The sequence below is a fragment of the Xenopus tropicalis genome, chromosome 2 (assembly GCF_000004195.4).
Source record: "Xenopus tropicalis strain Nigerian chromosome 2, UCB_Xtro_10.0, whole genome shotgun sequence".
NCBI classification, from domain to species: Eukaryota; Metazoa; Chordata; class Amphibia; order Anura; family Pipidae; genus Xenopus; species Xenopus tropicalis.
This window is the reverse complement of record NC_030678.2, coordinates 53,611,622-53,628,029: the sequence shown is the minus strand read 5'-3', so window position 1 is coordinate 53,628,029 and position 16,408 is coordinate 53,611,622. Positions and strand designations below refer to the sequence as shown.

General features: G+C 38.1%; 1 protein-coding gene across 3 annotated transcripts in view; it reads left to right on the top strand.

The window, feature by feature from the left end:
* Window positions 1-12,489, top strand: part of nr1h5 (nuclear receptor subfamily 1, group H, member 5) — a 42,744-nt gene extending 30,255 nt beyond the window's left edge. For 2 of the 3 annotated variants that reach the window (XM_012952859.2, XM_012952882.2), the window contains 8 exons: window positions 1,032-1,172; window positions 3,403-3,542; window positions 3,676-3,780; window positions 4,084-4,183; window positions 5,096-5,224; window positions 8,454-8,570; window positions 10,560-10,673; window positions 12,012-12,489. In XM_012952859.2, the coding sequence (XP_012808313.1) occupies window positions 1,032-1,172; window positions 3,403-3,542; window positions 3,676-3,780; window positions 4,084-4,183; window positions 5,096-5,224; window positions 8,454-8,570; window positions 10,560-10,673; window positions 12,012-12,250 (1,085 nt within the window). In that variant the 3' untranslated portion in view covers window positions 12,251-12,489. The remainder of the gene's footprint in view (window positions 1-1,031; window positions 1,173-3,402; window positions 3,543-3,675; window positions 3,781-4,083; window positions 4,184-5,095; window positions 5,225-8,453; window positions 8,571-10,559; window positions 10,674-12,011) is intronic. The other variant, NM_001113687.1, reaches the window with a different exon arrangement.
* The last annotated feature ends 3,919 nt before the right edge of the window (window positions 12,490-16,408 follow it).

The following is a 16,408-nucleotide window of genomic DNA, read 5'->3' as shown; positions in this document are numbered from 1 at the left end:
GCTTTGTGCCTGTGTTTTTGCACCCTGTACCGCCATTAGTAAATAAACACATCAATAAATTGGTACTCCATAGATTTTTTTCATTTTGCTTCATCGTATAATCATATAATCATAATCAGGCTGTGACACCTGCCTGTGACCATTGATGCAGAATTTAACTGGTGACACTAGTTTGTTGCCATTTATAAGCACTAAATGTTAAGGTGGTCATACACAGGCAGATACAGTATTAAGTACCTGCCTGTGTATGGGTCCCTCTGAAAGGCCTAGCTGACTGATATCTGGCAGGTTTAATTTTCCTATTGTATTAAGGACCATATCTGCAGGTTGATCTGGTCCTCATATAAGCCCCATATTGCACACCTCAAGGTGAAGGATATTCAAGTGTACATCTATCTTTAGTCAGAACAGGCAACAGATTGCCCAGTAACATTATAACAGAGGTCAGTCTATTATATGGAACCTTACCCAAACCCCATATGAATTAGCTTGCTTATCACTAGAGTATAACACTAGACTATATAAGCCCAACAAATAATTCCAAATCCTTTTCTATTATGTTAGTTGAGCAAAATAAACTTTAAGTACACAATATAAAATATTTAAATCTTGTTTTCGTCAGTCTGGAAATTTACAATTAGAGCACGCAAGCTGGTGCTGTTTTGAGGACATTATAAATAAGGCAAGTTCTTTGTTACCCCAAAATCTTGTTTATTTGCCCGAATAAAAACCTAATGCCCATATGCATGCACAGGCTACACAATTATAGGCGATGAGGAGGGAGAGGGAATGGGAGGAGTGCAGTTTTGGAAGTAGTGAATGGTCTTGCCTCTATACCTAAGGCATAGAGGTGGGGCAGGCAATATATCATTGACAGCTCAGATTTTTAAATACAGTTATCATTATTTTGGTGTTTATTTGAAAAAGACTTTAATTATACAGCTTTTTATGTGTAGGTGACAGATTACCTTTAATGTTCTACATTGCTTTTCACATAACTGATTTTCATTTTTGGTTGTATTTAATTCCAGGTTTCTTTCGTCGTAGCATAACAAAGAATGCAGTGTATAGATGCAAGAATGGTGGTCACTGTGAGATGGACATGTACATGCGCAGGAAGTGTCAGGAATGCCGTCTAAAGAAGTGCAAAGCTGTAGGCATGCTTGCTGAATGTAAGTCATGTGTCATTAGTTAACTGTAGAGGATGCTCATTTCTCAAACTCCTCACATGGTGCATCCTGAAAAGATATCTCACTTAGTTACAACTGATGCAAAATTGCTTATATTGTAGGAATGCTGATGAAAAGCTATAACTTCATTCACTCCAAACTCACTTTGCCACAGGGTCTAAGGACAGGGATCTTCAGAAGTGTAATGGTAACAGCTATTACCACCCATTTCTGCATTTAATAGTTATATTATGTTTGTGGATATTTGCTTCCTTCTTCAGTGGAATGGATTAAAATCACCAGTGTATTGTTTGCTAGATTTATATAAACTAGAACTTTCCACAACAAAAAAAGTAACACATCTAAACAGTGTCACTTTTTTATTTATTATGCTTGAAAAAGAATTCCTGCCAGCCACAAGGGGCCCCGAATGGCCAGTATCCCCACCATCATATTTTTTTTTTTATCTATATGGCGAGTACAGAACAAAGAAATCATACTGCCATATTTGTGATTCCATTTTAACCACTATGAAGAAAGCATTTTCTTGACACATGCAGAGCTATGGTGGATAAGAGAAAAAATGTATGTATGAAAATATTAATTTATATATCGCTACTTATGTACGCAGCTCTGTACAGCAGAACAATAAATTAATAAATAAACAGGGGGGTCATAAAAATAAAAGAGAAATACAAAGTACAATAATGAATGCACAGAGCCAAGTAACAAAGAAACAAGAGGATAGAATTCCCTGCCCCATGGAGCTTACAATCTTAATGGGAGAGTAACTTGAAATTACATTCTGGCTACTGTTTTAATCAGGGCCGGAACTAGGGGAGGCAGAAGAGGCACCGGCCTGGGGCTTAACGATTGGTGGGCGCCAGGCAGGAGCGTCTCCCAACCCCTAAAGATTTTTTGCCATAATGAAGCACTCATTTGAAAGATGGGCTATTTTCAATGACCTTAAGGGCTGTGACACACGGGGAGATTAGTTTCCACGCGTCTACATGGCACCACATATGCCATCCCACCGGCAATTTACATTCTCGCCGGTGGGATGGCATTTCGGGGAGATAAGTTACCCACGAAACGGGAGATTTGTCGTCCGGCCACTAATCTCCCCGTGTACCAGAGCCCTTAAACAAACAAATCCCTGCTTTGTCTAAGCAGCAGCCTTTGTGCAGCATTATCAGAGTCTTCTAAGTGGGATGATAATAGTTTTAACAGCTCCTCTGAAGTTCTTTGGGACTGGAAGTAATATAGTGAAACCAGCATCATACTCTTTAGTGCCAGAAATAAGAGACACCATAGATATTTCTTTATTAAAACAATACAAAAAAAATATGTTCAGCACAAGCCCTATGCATTAAGCAGTTGTGCTACAGTTGAAGGGAAGAAAATTGTAAACAGCACACATTTATAGAAGACCCTGCCACGGAAAAAGTCCTGTTGGTAATCCAATGTGGACCAGAGTCCAAGTAACCCTCACCTCAGAAAAAATCATTTTTCCAGGGTAAGAGAAGGCTAAAGTTCAAAAAAAGTTTTTTTAAGAAATAACACTTTGCCCATGAACTTGAGTTTGTAAATGAGCCATGTAGACAAAAAAGAAGGCTCATTTAAAAATGCACGCTCTAGATTGAACATAATACTGAGCATGCATAAACACTATCCACAAATCTACTTGTGGAGCCTGCTCTGATAGATTGCATGCAAATGCAGAGAGCAACTGCCACCCTGGACCTGGCAGCAATTTCAGGGATCCCCTAGCAGGTGGCATCCATTGGCAGTACTGACTTATTGACGCTGTTCACCTTTGAATCCTACTCTACTCTCCCACCATTCACTCCAGAGACTCATTTATCTGGCTTTTCCTAAGCTGTTACTACTTGCTGCAAAGCCAGGCATTTTTTCCTGGTACTAATTGTATACAAAACCATACTGGTGGAAAATATACCAAACAGTAATCATATTTACTGCATCTCTCACAATATATATATATATATATATATATATGTATATATATATATATATGTATATATATACAAACATAACCTGAAATATTATATAAACAGCCTACCTCATTGAATATACCTTGCATTAAATATTATTCCCGGTTAAAGGTAAATACCATAATTGTTGCAATTTCCCCTTCATAATTGGTAATGTGTGTGGGGGTTTTATCCATCCAAAAGTTTTTCCTCAAAATTCCCATAACTTTTTGTATCTCCAGGTTTGCTCACTGAAGTTCAGTGCAAATCAAAGAGGCTTCGAAAAAACTGCAAGCAAAATAATTCTATGTTATCTAATGTAAAAGTAGAAGATGAAGGAAGTGATAGCAGGCATGTGTCATCCACTACAAAACCAACCAAAGTAAGTATCAGCACAATACATGTTAAATAAAAGCAAAACATATTTTTCTATGTCCTGTAGAGGTGAAGGATTTTTGGCTAATTCTGATATAAGCAGTCTGTCATTAAATATACACTGTTAAACTCATTTACAGCTTTCATCCCAACCGGAACTCACAGCTGAAGAATGTAAACTTATTGATCACATAGTTACAGCACATCAAAAATGTGGCATTCCACTAGATGATTTGAAAATATTTGTAAGTATGCAATATGAAAACTATTTATAAGTTATAATTTTATGAAATTTTGATAACTGTATAATTCTGATGACAATAAAAATTTTAAAGTTGTTTGTCAGAGCTAAAACAACAACATAGTAGGGAATGAAAGAAACAAAACAAAGATTCACAACACAAGAACACAAGACAACAGCAACACCTGGTTTATATTTTTGTGGCCACAGTTGAATATGCCAATTACCTTTTCAGTTCTGTTTGGTATTCGTCTAGAAATTATGGATTTAGTGCATCTCAAAATGTTGTTGTTTTTATTTTGTTCAGCTAGAAGAGTCTGCTGACCCAGAGGAAATATTTTACCACTTTTCAGAAGCAGCTGTGCTCCATGTACAAGCTTTTGTAGAATTCACCAAAAGACTTCCCGGTTTGTATTTTTGTATGCAATAGCGTCTCCATAGCAATTAAAACTATAATGAATACAACAGCCCACTGTGCATACTGACACAATTAGATTTCTACTCTGAGATCCATTTGATTAGAATGGTGCTCAGCCACATGCATGTGGTTCTATAAACAAACTTACTAGCATAATTGTAATACAAATGATGATAAACAACAGAGTTTATTTTCAAGGACCACAGGCACCACCGATATCAGAAACTGCACTGACACTAGGGCACAACTAAGCCTCCCAGGTCAGGTCCCAATCACCAGAATTTGTCTCAAACTCATATACAGTACTCCTCTACTGCACAAAAATGGGATTTACATCCCAATCACATATAACCTACAGGCAATCAAATGTATTCCTTAATTGCAATTTAGCACAATTTGTCCATATATGGTCCAAAATTCCTCCTTTTAGCATGTAGGGGTACATACTATAACATTGCCCTAAATTCTGGCAGTAGAAGTGTGAACAGCAAAAAAGTTTATGTAAAACCTTCTGGTTAATTCTGTACTTGTAAATACAAGTCATAAAGGCAGGAACACTGCAGCTGGTGGAGTAATAATTTTTTCAGGAATCGCCCTATTTTGGACCCTCTTCATCCCAAAATTGACAGTAATAGCCTGTCTCCCTGTCAGTGACATAAAAAAAAATCACATTTTGCAATGAAATGTTATTCATTATAACATTTATATTGCAGCAGAAGTTTTATTACATACACTGCACCCAGTGCAAACTATAACATTTGCACTGGTGAATGGTGTTGCTAATGCTAAATTAAATTCATAAAAAAAAAAGTTGGAACAATTTTTCACATTGTGCGTGTGACTTTTTGTCTATAACTAAGAATAAAGTTTGTTTAAATTGATAATATATTTTCTCTTGCAGGTTTTGAAATGTTAGATCATGAGGATCAGATTGCTCTTTTGAAAGGGTCTACTGTTGAAGCAATGTTGTTACGTTCAGCACAGATCTACAATCTGCCTGTCATGGGATGCTCATTACAAACTACTGAAGGTTTGCCATTTCTATTACACCTAACTAACATTTTTCCCTACTTTCATTAACACACTAAATTTATGAAAATAAATTTATCAGTGCTGTCCAACTGGCAGCCTGCAGCCCCCCACTTACTCTGACTTACTCTGCCTACCCTATACTGCCTGTGTGTGACATACTCAGCCTACCCTACTATGCCTGTGTGTGCCAAACTCTACACGCCCTATGCTGCTTGTATGTCCCATACTCTGACTGCCATATGCTGCCTGTGTGTGCCATACTCTGCCTGCCCTATACTGCCTGTGTGTGACATACTCTGTGCTGCACCATTGTCCAAGACACGGCATAAATTTAGTATCAAGTACTTATAGCATGTACTAATGCCATCCAGCATAGGGGAAATATGAAGTAGAGGTAGAAGTTAGTTGTCAATTCATATATGCTGAGATGTCCTTTTCAAATGAGGTATTATAAATGTAATGGATTTATTTGTTCTGCTTCAGTTAATTATCTAGTTAATTCTATTAAAGGGCAAATATGCAGCTATGTGCATCCTTTGCAGATATATAGGATTTATACTAAATGTATTTTCTGTATATTGCAAGATAAAATTAAAAAAAAAAATCAAATTTTAACAATCCTTTTACGCATGTGTTTTTACAGTAACTCATTATTTAGGTCCCAATAGGATTCAAGATGATATCTCCCATTGTGCCCAAGCCTTAGTGGGCTCTATAATTCACCCAGTAAGGTAACCGAAATTCCTTGTTATGTGGTTTTCCTACATTTGCCTTGGCCATTGCAGGAGGTACTCTTGTCCAATAAGAGCCAGTTATGTTTTGAACCATTATCATAAAAGCAATTAACACTCAAGGACCCTCAACAACCCCCTAGAGTTCTAAATATTGATTTTTAAATACCCAAATGGAACGGTGAACAGTAAAAACCTCTGCAAGTGTGTTAGGGCAAACTGGTAAACAATGAAAAACGTGGCACACTTTATGCTAAGAATATGTACTGAGGAAATTACAGGTTACAGCACTATAAATATGAACTGTATTAACTCTAAAAAGATGTAGAGGATATGTTGAGTATGTTTTCTCTATATCTTTGATCCATCAAAAACAGAGTTGTAATTTGGCCAGTATTTTATTGATCGATCTGGTAAAAATTACACTTAAATTCAGTGTAATTAAATGGATTTATACACATTTTTCATCCATATTTGACTCCTAGAATCTTATTCCCTGAGGATCAATTTTATTTTTACCCCCAAATGCCTTAAAAATTTGGGCTGCTGTGCTCTTTCATAAAGGAAAGTTGACAGCTATGTAAGTTCCAGAGCTCGTTATTGAGTTGGGCATAGAAGTTAGGTTGTACTGGAATTAAAAACTGCATTTATATTAATGGCTCATAATCCAGGATCCCGTTCTCAGCCTGAAAACTATAGGCCTGTTAGTCTGACATCTGTATTAGGAAAGATTTCGGAAGGGGTAATAAGGGATAGGGTACTTGAATACATTGCAGTTCACAATACTATAAGTTTATGCCAGCATGGTTTATGCGTAACAGATCTTGCCAGACTAATTTAGTCGCCTTTTATGAGGAGGTGAGTAGGAACCTGGATGCTGGAATGGCAGTTGATGTCATCTACTTGGACTTTGCTAAAGTGTTTGATACAGTACCTCACAGAAGGTTAATGATCTTGAGGAATATTGGCCTTGAACATAATTTTTGTAATTGGATAGAGAACTGGCTGAAGGATAGATTACAAAGGTGGTAAATGGAACATTTTCTAATTGGACCAGTGTTGTTAGTGGAGTACTGCAAGGTTCAGTCCTTGGTCCTTTGCTTTTTAACTTGTTTATTAATGACCTGGAGGTGGGCATAGAGAGTACTGTTTCTATTTTTGCTGACGACACTAAATTATGCAAAACTATAAGTTCCATGCAGGATGCTGCCGCTTTGCAAAGCGATTTGACAAAATTGGAAAATTGTGCAGCAAACTGGAAAATGAGGTTCAATGTGGACAAGTGCAAAGTTATGCATTTTGGTAGAAATAATATAAACGCGAACTATCTACTGAATGGTAATGTGTTGGGGGTTTCCTTAATGGAGAAGGATCTAGGAATTTTTGTAGATAACAAATTGTCTAATTCCAGGCAGTGTCATTCTGTGGCTACTAAAGCAAATAAAGTGCTGTCTTGTATAAAAAAGGGCATTGACTCAAGGGATGAGAACATAATTTTGCCCCTTTATAGGTCCCTGGTAAGGCCTCACCTTGAGTATGCAGTGCAGTTTTGGGCTCCAGTCCTTAAGAAGGATATTAATGAGCTGGAGAGAGTGCAGAGCCGTGCAACTAAACTGGTAAGTGGGATGGAAGATTTAAGCTGTGAGGTTAGATTGTCACAGTTGGGGTTGTTTTCTCTGGAAAAGAGGTGCTTGTGAGGGGACATGATTACTCTGTACAAGTACATTAGAGGGGATTATAGGCAGATAGGGGGTGTTCTTTTTTCCCATAAAAATGATCAACGCACCAGAGGCCACCCCTTTAGATTAGAGGAACGGAGCTTCCATTTGAAGCAGCATAGGTGGTTTTTCACGGTGAGGGCAGTGAGGTTGTGGAATGCCCTTCCTAGTGATGTTGTAATGGCAGATTCTGTTAATGCCTTCAAGAGGGGCCTGGATGAGTTCTTGAACAAGCATAGAATCCATGTGAGTGTATAGATTGGTAAGTATAGGTTGTGTGTGCTGGGTTTACTTGGAAGGGTTGAACTTGATGGAATCTGGTCTTTTTTCAACCCTATGTAACCCTATGTAACTAAAGTTTGCTTCGTCAATCTAACATAATGTCTTGCTGCAAACAACTGAGCATAATGTTTGGAAGTTAGGCATTCTGAATAACTGGTGGAGTTAGCATGTTAGATTAGGTTAAATTGTCAGTGGTTTTATCACAACATTGTTTTCAGTCTAAAGGAGATGTACAGTATGCTATCCATTTGTACAAAATTATATTTCAATAGATTACACATCACTGCTTGTTCAGGCTAACATGTGCTAACATCAACTGACAAAATAGTACGTACAATTGAACATAATCCATATAATTTCCAAATAAATAAAGCTGTGCAACTAGGCATTTTTACAGTGCACATTGGAAAATTTAGATTACAGAAACTGTTATATAGATAAACATACTAATGCAAATGTCAACATCTAAAGCAAAATCATTTTTACCATTTTGCAGGACTTGCAAGATACCCAAACCACTCTGTAGACTTTTCTCAGATTCAAGAGTTTGACAGATGCCCTTTGTACTCACTGGAAGCACATTCACACCAGGATGTCTCAACTTCAACTGCAGGTTTGCCATAGCAATCTAAGTCCTTACAAAGCTGGACAAACAATGAATATTTGTAATATTATCTACATTACATTTTTAAAATAATAAATTATGCAGATATTTATCATTTGTAAAAAAAATTATGATTCTGAACTGTTAATAAATATTTGTAACTGCTTACAATATATGGGGTTGAACAATTTCCATTTGGCATAGGTTTACCAATTAGTTTATGTTAGATTATGTTTCATAAAGTATTATACAGTCGCATAATGATAATTAGCCTTGCCCCCCTGCAAAAAAAGAAGAAGACTGTCCAAGCCCCCACTCACTGACTCCCCTCCCACAGGGGTGGGGTTCGTTGTATGGTCGTTATGCAACTGAAGATTTGTACATAGTTACATAGTGTTGAAAAAAGTCCAGAGTCTATCAAGTTCAACCCTTCCAAGTAAACCCAGCATGCAGAAACCTATTATGACCTATCTATACACTCACATATATAAACCATATCTACCAACATCAATACTAACTGTAGATTTTAATATCACAATAGCCTTGGATATTATGCTTGTTCAAGAACTCAGCCAAGCCCCTCTTAAAAGCATTAACCAAATCTGCCATCAAAACATCACTAGCAAGGACATTCCACAACCTCACTGCCCTCACTGTAAAAAACCACCTACGCTGCTTCAAATGAAAGGTCTGTTGCTCTAATCTCCGTCTTTTAAACATGCAAAAGATAGCATTCAAACACATTAACTCAAAGGAAAACATCTGCTTTAAAGAAGAAGGAAAGTAATTTTAGCATTTTACTGCCAATAGTGCCACCTAGAACAATATATTTAGTCTTCAGAAAACATTACCATACCTGAGTAAACAGCTTCAGAAGCTTTCTCCATTTGCTTAAGATAGCAGCTGCCATTTTAAGTAGCTTCCTGCCTGCAGTCTAGCCGTTATAGTTTAGATCACACATTACTAAGGGAGGGAGTAGGGAGTTCTAAGCATTCTCGTGAGAGGGGGGAGCAGGAGAGGGGAGAGAGGAGAGAACTGTGCAGACTCTGGCCACTGGAATTAAGAATGTTTCTGAGAGAGGAAGTCAGACAAACATCATGTTTACAAAAAAAGAAACAAGAAATCCTGTGTTTCTTTTAATCCGAATGTACATAAAAATATAAACAGAAATAAATACAGCAGTCACACAGATATGTTGAAAAGTGGGGACCAGCCCCTGTGTGTTTACTGTGTCAAAAAACAAAAACAAAGCACACAACCTCCCTATATCCATGGGCTGGCTCTTTACTGTTTTATGAATACCTGTGGTAGTGCTGCCCAGTTATACAGCTATAACACCAGTAACTATCTAAGGAAATTGCATGAGCTTTGCTTCCAGTAGCAAAATATTATAAAGCAAATTCACCTAACAGAGGACAATAAGAGAAGAAGGTTCTACTTTGTATGGCAAATAGTCAAAAATACTTCTCTGTCAGTCACAGAAATCTGCCTATGCACATACAACTTTAAAACTAGAAAATAATGTAAGACATAATGCATATTATAATAATGAAGGTATGGCATCCGTTATCTGGAAACCTTTTATCCAGAAATGTCAGAATCACGGGAAGGCCATCTCCCACAGAATGCATTTGAGTCAAATAATTCAAGTTTGAAAAACTGATTCCCTTTTTCTCTGTAATAAAACACAGAGAGATTTTAGGGCTGTTTACTCAGGTATGGTAAAGCATTCTACAGAATACATATTGCATTCTACCTTGCCTTATTGTTGTTAATCTATTAAGAAGAAACTGCATCAGTAGTTTTCCTTCTCATTTAAGGCTTGATATGCAGGATAGGTCTTATATATTGTTTTAACTCTTTCCATTGTTGTTTTAATAGTTGATTTCAAGGATTTAAAAACTTTAGTGATGCAGATTTGAGGGTAGTCCTAAGTATACTTTTACTATGTCTTTAAAATTTTTATAAAACATTTTTCATTTTTTTCATTTGTTATAGATTTAACAGAAGAGTTTATTACCCCGCTTTTCAAGTTTTTCAGAAGCATGGGATCCCTTAATGTGACTGAAGCAGAGTATGCTTTACTTTCAGCAGTAACAGTTTTCTTTTCAGGTACAGTTATCCTTTACCTGTATTTTTGTTTTTTTTGCAATGTATGAATAAATTAGTGCATATACATAGCTGCTGCATCCATTTGTCAAAAGTACCATTATGTATCAGTAGCCAATGCTTTTATTTGTCTTTGAAACACTGTAGAACCTGCATATCACCATCAGTTGTGGAGACTATGCAAAATACTTAAGTGGAACTCCAAAGGGGACAGACCCTTAATAATATTGACCTATTCATTGCATTCAGCTTTTCCCCAGTAGGGATGAAGTCTACAAGATGAGATTTTTTTTATAAGCATCTCTACTTTGCACTTGACTTATCATTGACTGGGGTATAACTACTGTATATACATATAGCTATATAACATAATAATAATTATGCATTAATATATAGCAGTTGGACTATTTTTTGGGAGGCTACATCTCCCTAAATTTTCTTCAGTCTCTGCCTGTGCAAATAGGGATATAAGATAGACCTCCCTGAATCCTATCTAGTAAACACCATCCACTTCAAAGACTGATGGTGAGGTTATGGATGGAATACTATATACAAATGTTTTTTTCTCTAACAGGGTACAAACCTGTTCTTGATTTGATTGTACATTTATTTTCATGTAAGGATGATAGGTTGTGGCAGAAATAACTCAGAAAGCAATGACCTATGGCACATTATGCATTTTCAATGCAACAGTTCTCACTAACGTCACAACCAATGTCAAAACAGTTTATGTGCTATAGCCCTAACAATGATAAAACAACTTTTTAAAAAGCAGCACCCCAGTGAAATGAAAAGCTGTGAGACTTGCTGATCTGAGACTTGAGACTTTTTCTGCTGTTATGTGCTGTTATGTTATGGTAAATGAAAAGGAAATGGCATGAAAATGAAATACTATGCAAGTCGACACAGGGGTACACTCTGCTGCCCCTATTTATCTCCTAACTTGTCCATCATTCAGACATACAGTAGATATTATGCAGTGCCAGCCAACTGGCATAGGCTGCTCAACTAACCACCTTTTCCATTGCAGAAGGTAAGGATATGGCTGCCATGCACCCAAAAGCACTGCAAGACAAGTACTCAGAGAATGAGAAATAAGAGGCACAATTTGGGTCACTTCATAAATAACTACTCTCGTTGCTAGAGTTACTGACCATTGCAACTGATTTTTTAAACAACTTTAACAGTGTTATAATGCAGGTTTTTTTAAGCTTTAACATCTCCATAACTTTTATAAGTTATTTTACTCTCTTACTTACACTGCACATTTATGTTTTTTTTAACGTAACTTTTTTTTAACATAAAGTTTAATTTAAATTAACTTAAATTCTCAAATTTCAGATCGTCCGCTATTACAAAACAAGCCACATGTAGAGAAGTTGCAAGAACCACTCTTAGGAATTTTACACAAATACTCAAAGCTCTACCATCCAGAGGATCCTCAGCATTTTGCCCGACTGATTGGACGTCTGACAGAGCTCAGAACGCTTAATCACAACCATTCAGAAGTACTTATATCGTGGAAAGCAAGAGACACAAAGCTTACCCCCTTGCTGTATGGGTTCTGGAATTTACAATGAATGTAGGACAACGAAAGTTTGCTACAGCAAGCATAAAATATGGAACATTTGTGCCTCTTCTGATGTTCTGCTCTCGGTCTTGGCAAAGTCCTAATTACATTCATGTTCATGCAAATAAAGTAACAATACTTTTTATATATGGTAAAATCTTTTATACCTTCAAAAATCTGAACTGAAAACAAATTGCTAGCAAACTCATTACAACAAAACAAGCAAACATTCTTCATATTACTGAACACTTGTCGGGTAGAAAAATAAAATATAGGAACTGCAATAACTTTAAGAAATCAGATGATCAGTTATTTAAATGTTGTGTTGTCTTATAATAGTTTAAATATGAGGTTTCTGGGGTTAGTTAGATGAATTTAAACATATGGCAGCAAAATTATGCAGCAGCGTTTCTTGTGTGGAATAGATAGTGCCTTGGAGTCTTGGCTGGTGGGGAGCTGACTACTGCAACTCTGATTCAATGGTACATGTAGTCAAAACTATTAGTACAGGGAATAGTAAAGGGCAGACATATACTGCTTTCAATAGCAACCATATCTACAAATAAGTTCAAATCTTAACAATCTCTAAATAGGAGAACCTGATCTGAAGTGCCCATTCCCTGGCAGTTGCCAGCACCCCCACCCCCTATGTCACACACTTCGTCTATCAACAAAGACCCCTCACCCAACAGCATTGCATACCCATCCATCACCCTCTTCCTTTGGGATAAGAAAAAAAAGACACATGGCAGCAAGGCTCAAGGCTGGGCCCACCAAGATTTTAGCTGGCATACTGGTGGACCAGTCAGACCCTAGAGCTGTCAACCCCCCTATTTTTTCAGGAGTTACCTGATTTTGGTGGCTCTTCCCTGGTCTCCCTTCCCTCAACAGCATTCTCACATTCTTTTCTGAAATCCCAGTGAATTACAGGCGTGCATGCACAGTAGCATTCTGTGATGTCATTCAACAGGGGCAAATTAATGCATAGGTATACCTAGACTATAGCCTAGGGGCCAATCTAGTTTTTTTTAGTATTATGTCTCCATTTTGGGTCTGGTCGGGTGCACCTGGGAGAAGAAGGCAGGCAAGGCGTGTGCGTGCACCTGAATGTGTGCAGGCACACATGCTCTTTACACCAGGTCAGGTTCGGTGTGAGCAAGTGATGTCAATGGAGTGTGCCAAACCTGACCCAGCATAGAGATCTGGGGAGCACGACAAAACAGAAATAATATTTGAAAAAATGGGCCCCTGACCACACTGGACCCCTAGGCATGCAAGTGACGCATGTCTTGCCTGTTTTCTACTCCTACCTTGCCTGCTTACTGTGCTGTATGTCTATAAGGGGGGCCTGTGGATAGTGTAGCCTAGGGTCCTAAAATCTCATTAATTCGCCACTGCATTCAAAGCGTTTGCACATGCGCAGGTAGAAATTTTCGGCTCTAGCAGCAATTTCGCACATGTGCGTGATGTCACTTTCGGAAGCATGCATAAAGTTTGTGACGCCACTATTCCCCCTCAAAACTACATGTCTATGTTGTCAGGTCTGAGACCCTGGGTAGTCAGCAGGATGGGGGTCACCTACTTGCTGCCCCTACTCATAAATACAGGACTTCCAAACACCAAAAACACTCTATTTAACACAGTTCTTTGTGCTACAGACATGCAGGGTGCAAATGTGCAAAAGAAAATTAATTTTGATTCAGTTTTTTTGTATTTTTCTTTCTTGGCCTGAATTTTATGACTTATGTACACACAAGGTGTATTTTACTCTGAAATTTTTCAGCTAGTGGAGAAACACACCAACATGTCTGTACTTCTTGTTATTGCTTTTGATTTAAAATTCACAGGGGAATGCTTCTGCTTCAGACCTGGATCTGTGGCAAGGCCATAAAGGCATAGGGCAGCAAAAATTTAGGGGAGGCATGTCGCCCAGCTGCACCTGAACTTTGTTCACATACAGAGCACTGGGGTCTAGGCGCGGTGAAGTTTTCTGCGTTCTGTCCCCAGTGCTCCGTGTGTGAGCTAAAAGGATGCGCTTGAGCGTGATCCTGGGGAGGGAGGGGGGAGCAGGGAGGGGGTGGGAGCCAGGGGTGGTCTCTGGGCACCGTGTTTAGAAAACTGGCGTTGTACCCCTTATAGGTCTAGCAGGTACATTTAAATAAAAATAGCTTACTTTAAAGTGATGAACTAATGCTATTCTATTGTATAGCACTACCGAGTATGTTAAAGCTTTATAAATGTAGCGATAGCTAGTTAACATTATTTGTGTAAGGATTTTTTTTTATTAGACCTTTAACACAACAATATGACATATAATGTAACAAGGCAAATGTTTTAACATGCATGAGATAAATATTACAGGGGGTGATTTATTATACTGTAGTTCTGTAAATTGTATTGTTTACTTTAACTTCCCCAAACTGTAATATTTGTTCAAATTTGCATAAATCCTTCCTACTTACAAGGGTATTGCGTCAGTGTGCAAGGCTACTGAGCTGCACTAAGTACTGTAACCAGGGCCAGACTGGCAATCCTCACTACATACAAGCAATATGCCACATGAATCAAGGATACTGAGCTGTACTGATTGATGTAACAAGCAATCTGTGGATTCTGGCAAATGCCAGAGGGGCTGCTGTAAGATGCCATAGACAGTAACTATTTATTGGGTTGGAGGGGGGGGGGGCTGTTTGGGTCGTTATGTACTTGATGTTCCAGGCCTATTTTAAAGAGGACCTGTCACCCAGACATAAAAAGCTGTATAATAAAAGTCCTTTTCAAATTAAACATGAAACCCAAATTCATTTTTATATTAACACATCGAAACCCATTATAAAGGCATTTATAAATCCCATCTGTCAATCATATATTGCTTGCCCCGCCTCTATGCCTTAGGCATAGAGGCGGGGCAGACAATAACTTTAGCTTTCCGTTCAGCACTACCTAGATGTCACTGCACTGCTCACTTTTCCCCTCCCTCCTCATCATCTAATTGTGTAGCCAGTGCAAGGGCATGGGCATCTGGTCCCCCATTCTGGCACATAAACAAGATTTTGGCATGATACACAGCTTGCCTTAATAACAGTGCCTACAAAATGGTGCCTGCCTGCTTGCTTTGATTGAGTAATTCCAAGACGGAAGGAAACAAGACTTATATTATTTATATAGAGTAAGTAAAATTTATTTTGCTCAACTAACATTATAGAAAATAATTTGGAGTTATTTTTTAGGGTGACAGGTCCCCTTTAAATCCCGGGCCAGGCCTGGCTGTAACCCTATACAGTAGATGACTTTTGACTACTCACTGCAGCTAAACACATTCTGATGATGTGACAAATGTATCAACTTTAATAAATATGTAAATGCCTAATTAAAAATCCAAAACTGATAAAGACAAATAAACCCCTTTATGGACACACCTTGTTTTTCCCAACTGTTTTACCCAACCAGTAGGGTTGTAAAATGTAAAATGTTACTTTTATTTCATTAGTTGAAATTTTCCAATAATAAAAAATGTTTTTTAAAAAAAAACTTAACTACATTGCTAGTGTCCTGACAACATTTTGATAAACGGCTTGCGAAACGTGTATTAATCTTTGTGCAAATACCTGGCTGGTTAGGGTAATGGAAATCACCAAGAAATGAATGTTAGGCGTTAATAAGAGAACAATACAGAACAAAAGTTTGTTCAACTGGGCTGTAGTCCCTGGGGAGCTGCTGGTTTCTGACTACTGGGGTCCAAAAATGAGAAGGCACTCAAGTAGCTAGATCAGTGCTGTCCAACTGGTGACCCCCCTCTGTGTGGCCCCCCACCTGTCTGGCTGCTTTGATGGCTTACCTTTGTGTAAGCTTTAAATAGTATCAGTACTGAGATTAACTGGCCCCCTGCATGGTTCTCACCTCAGATTCAGGCTGTAAACCCCTGTATTGTTTAAACATGTAATCCCCTGTGTTTTTCACACCTTTTAGTTTCTGCATTGTTCACCCCCTGCAGTGTTCACACCTCAGGCTCAGGCTGTAATCACCCACATTGTTCACCTGTTCACACCTATTGTATGTAGTGCCTGTACTATGCTGCCTGTGTATATGTCACACACAGACAGCATAGGGTAGGCATAGTATGGCACATAGGCAGCATAGGGTAGGGAGGGTATGGAACACACAGGCA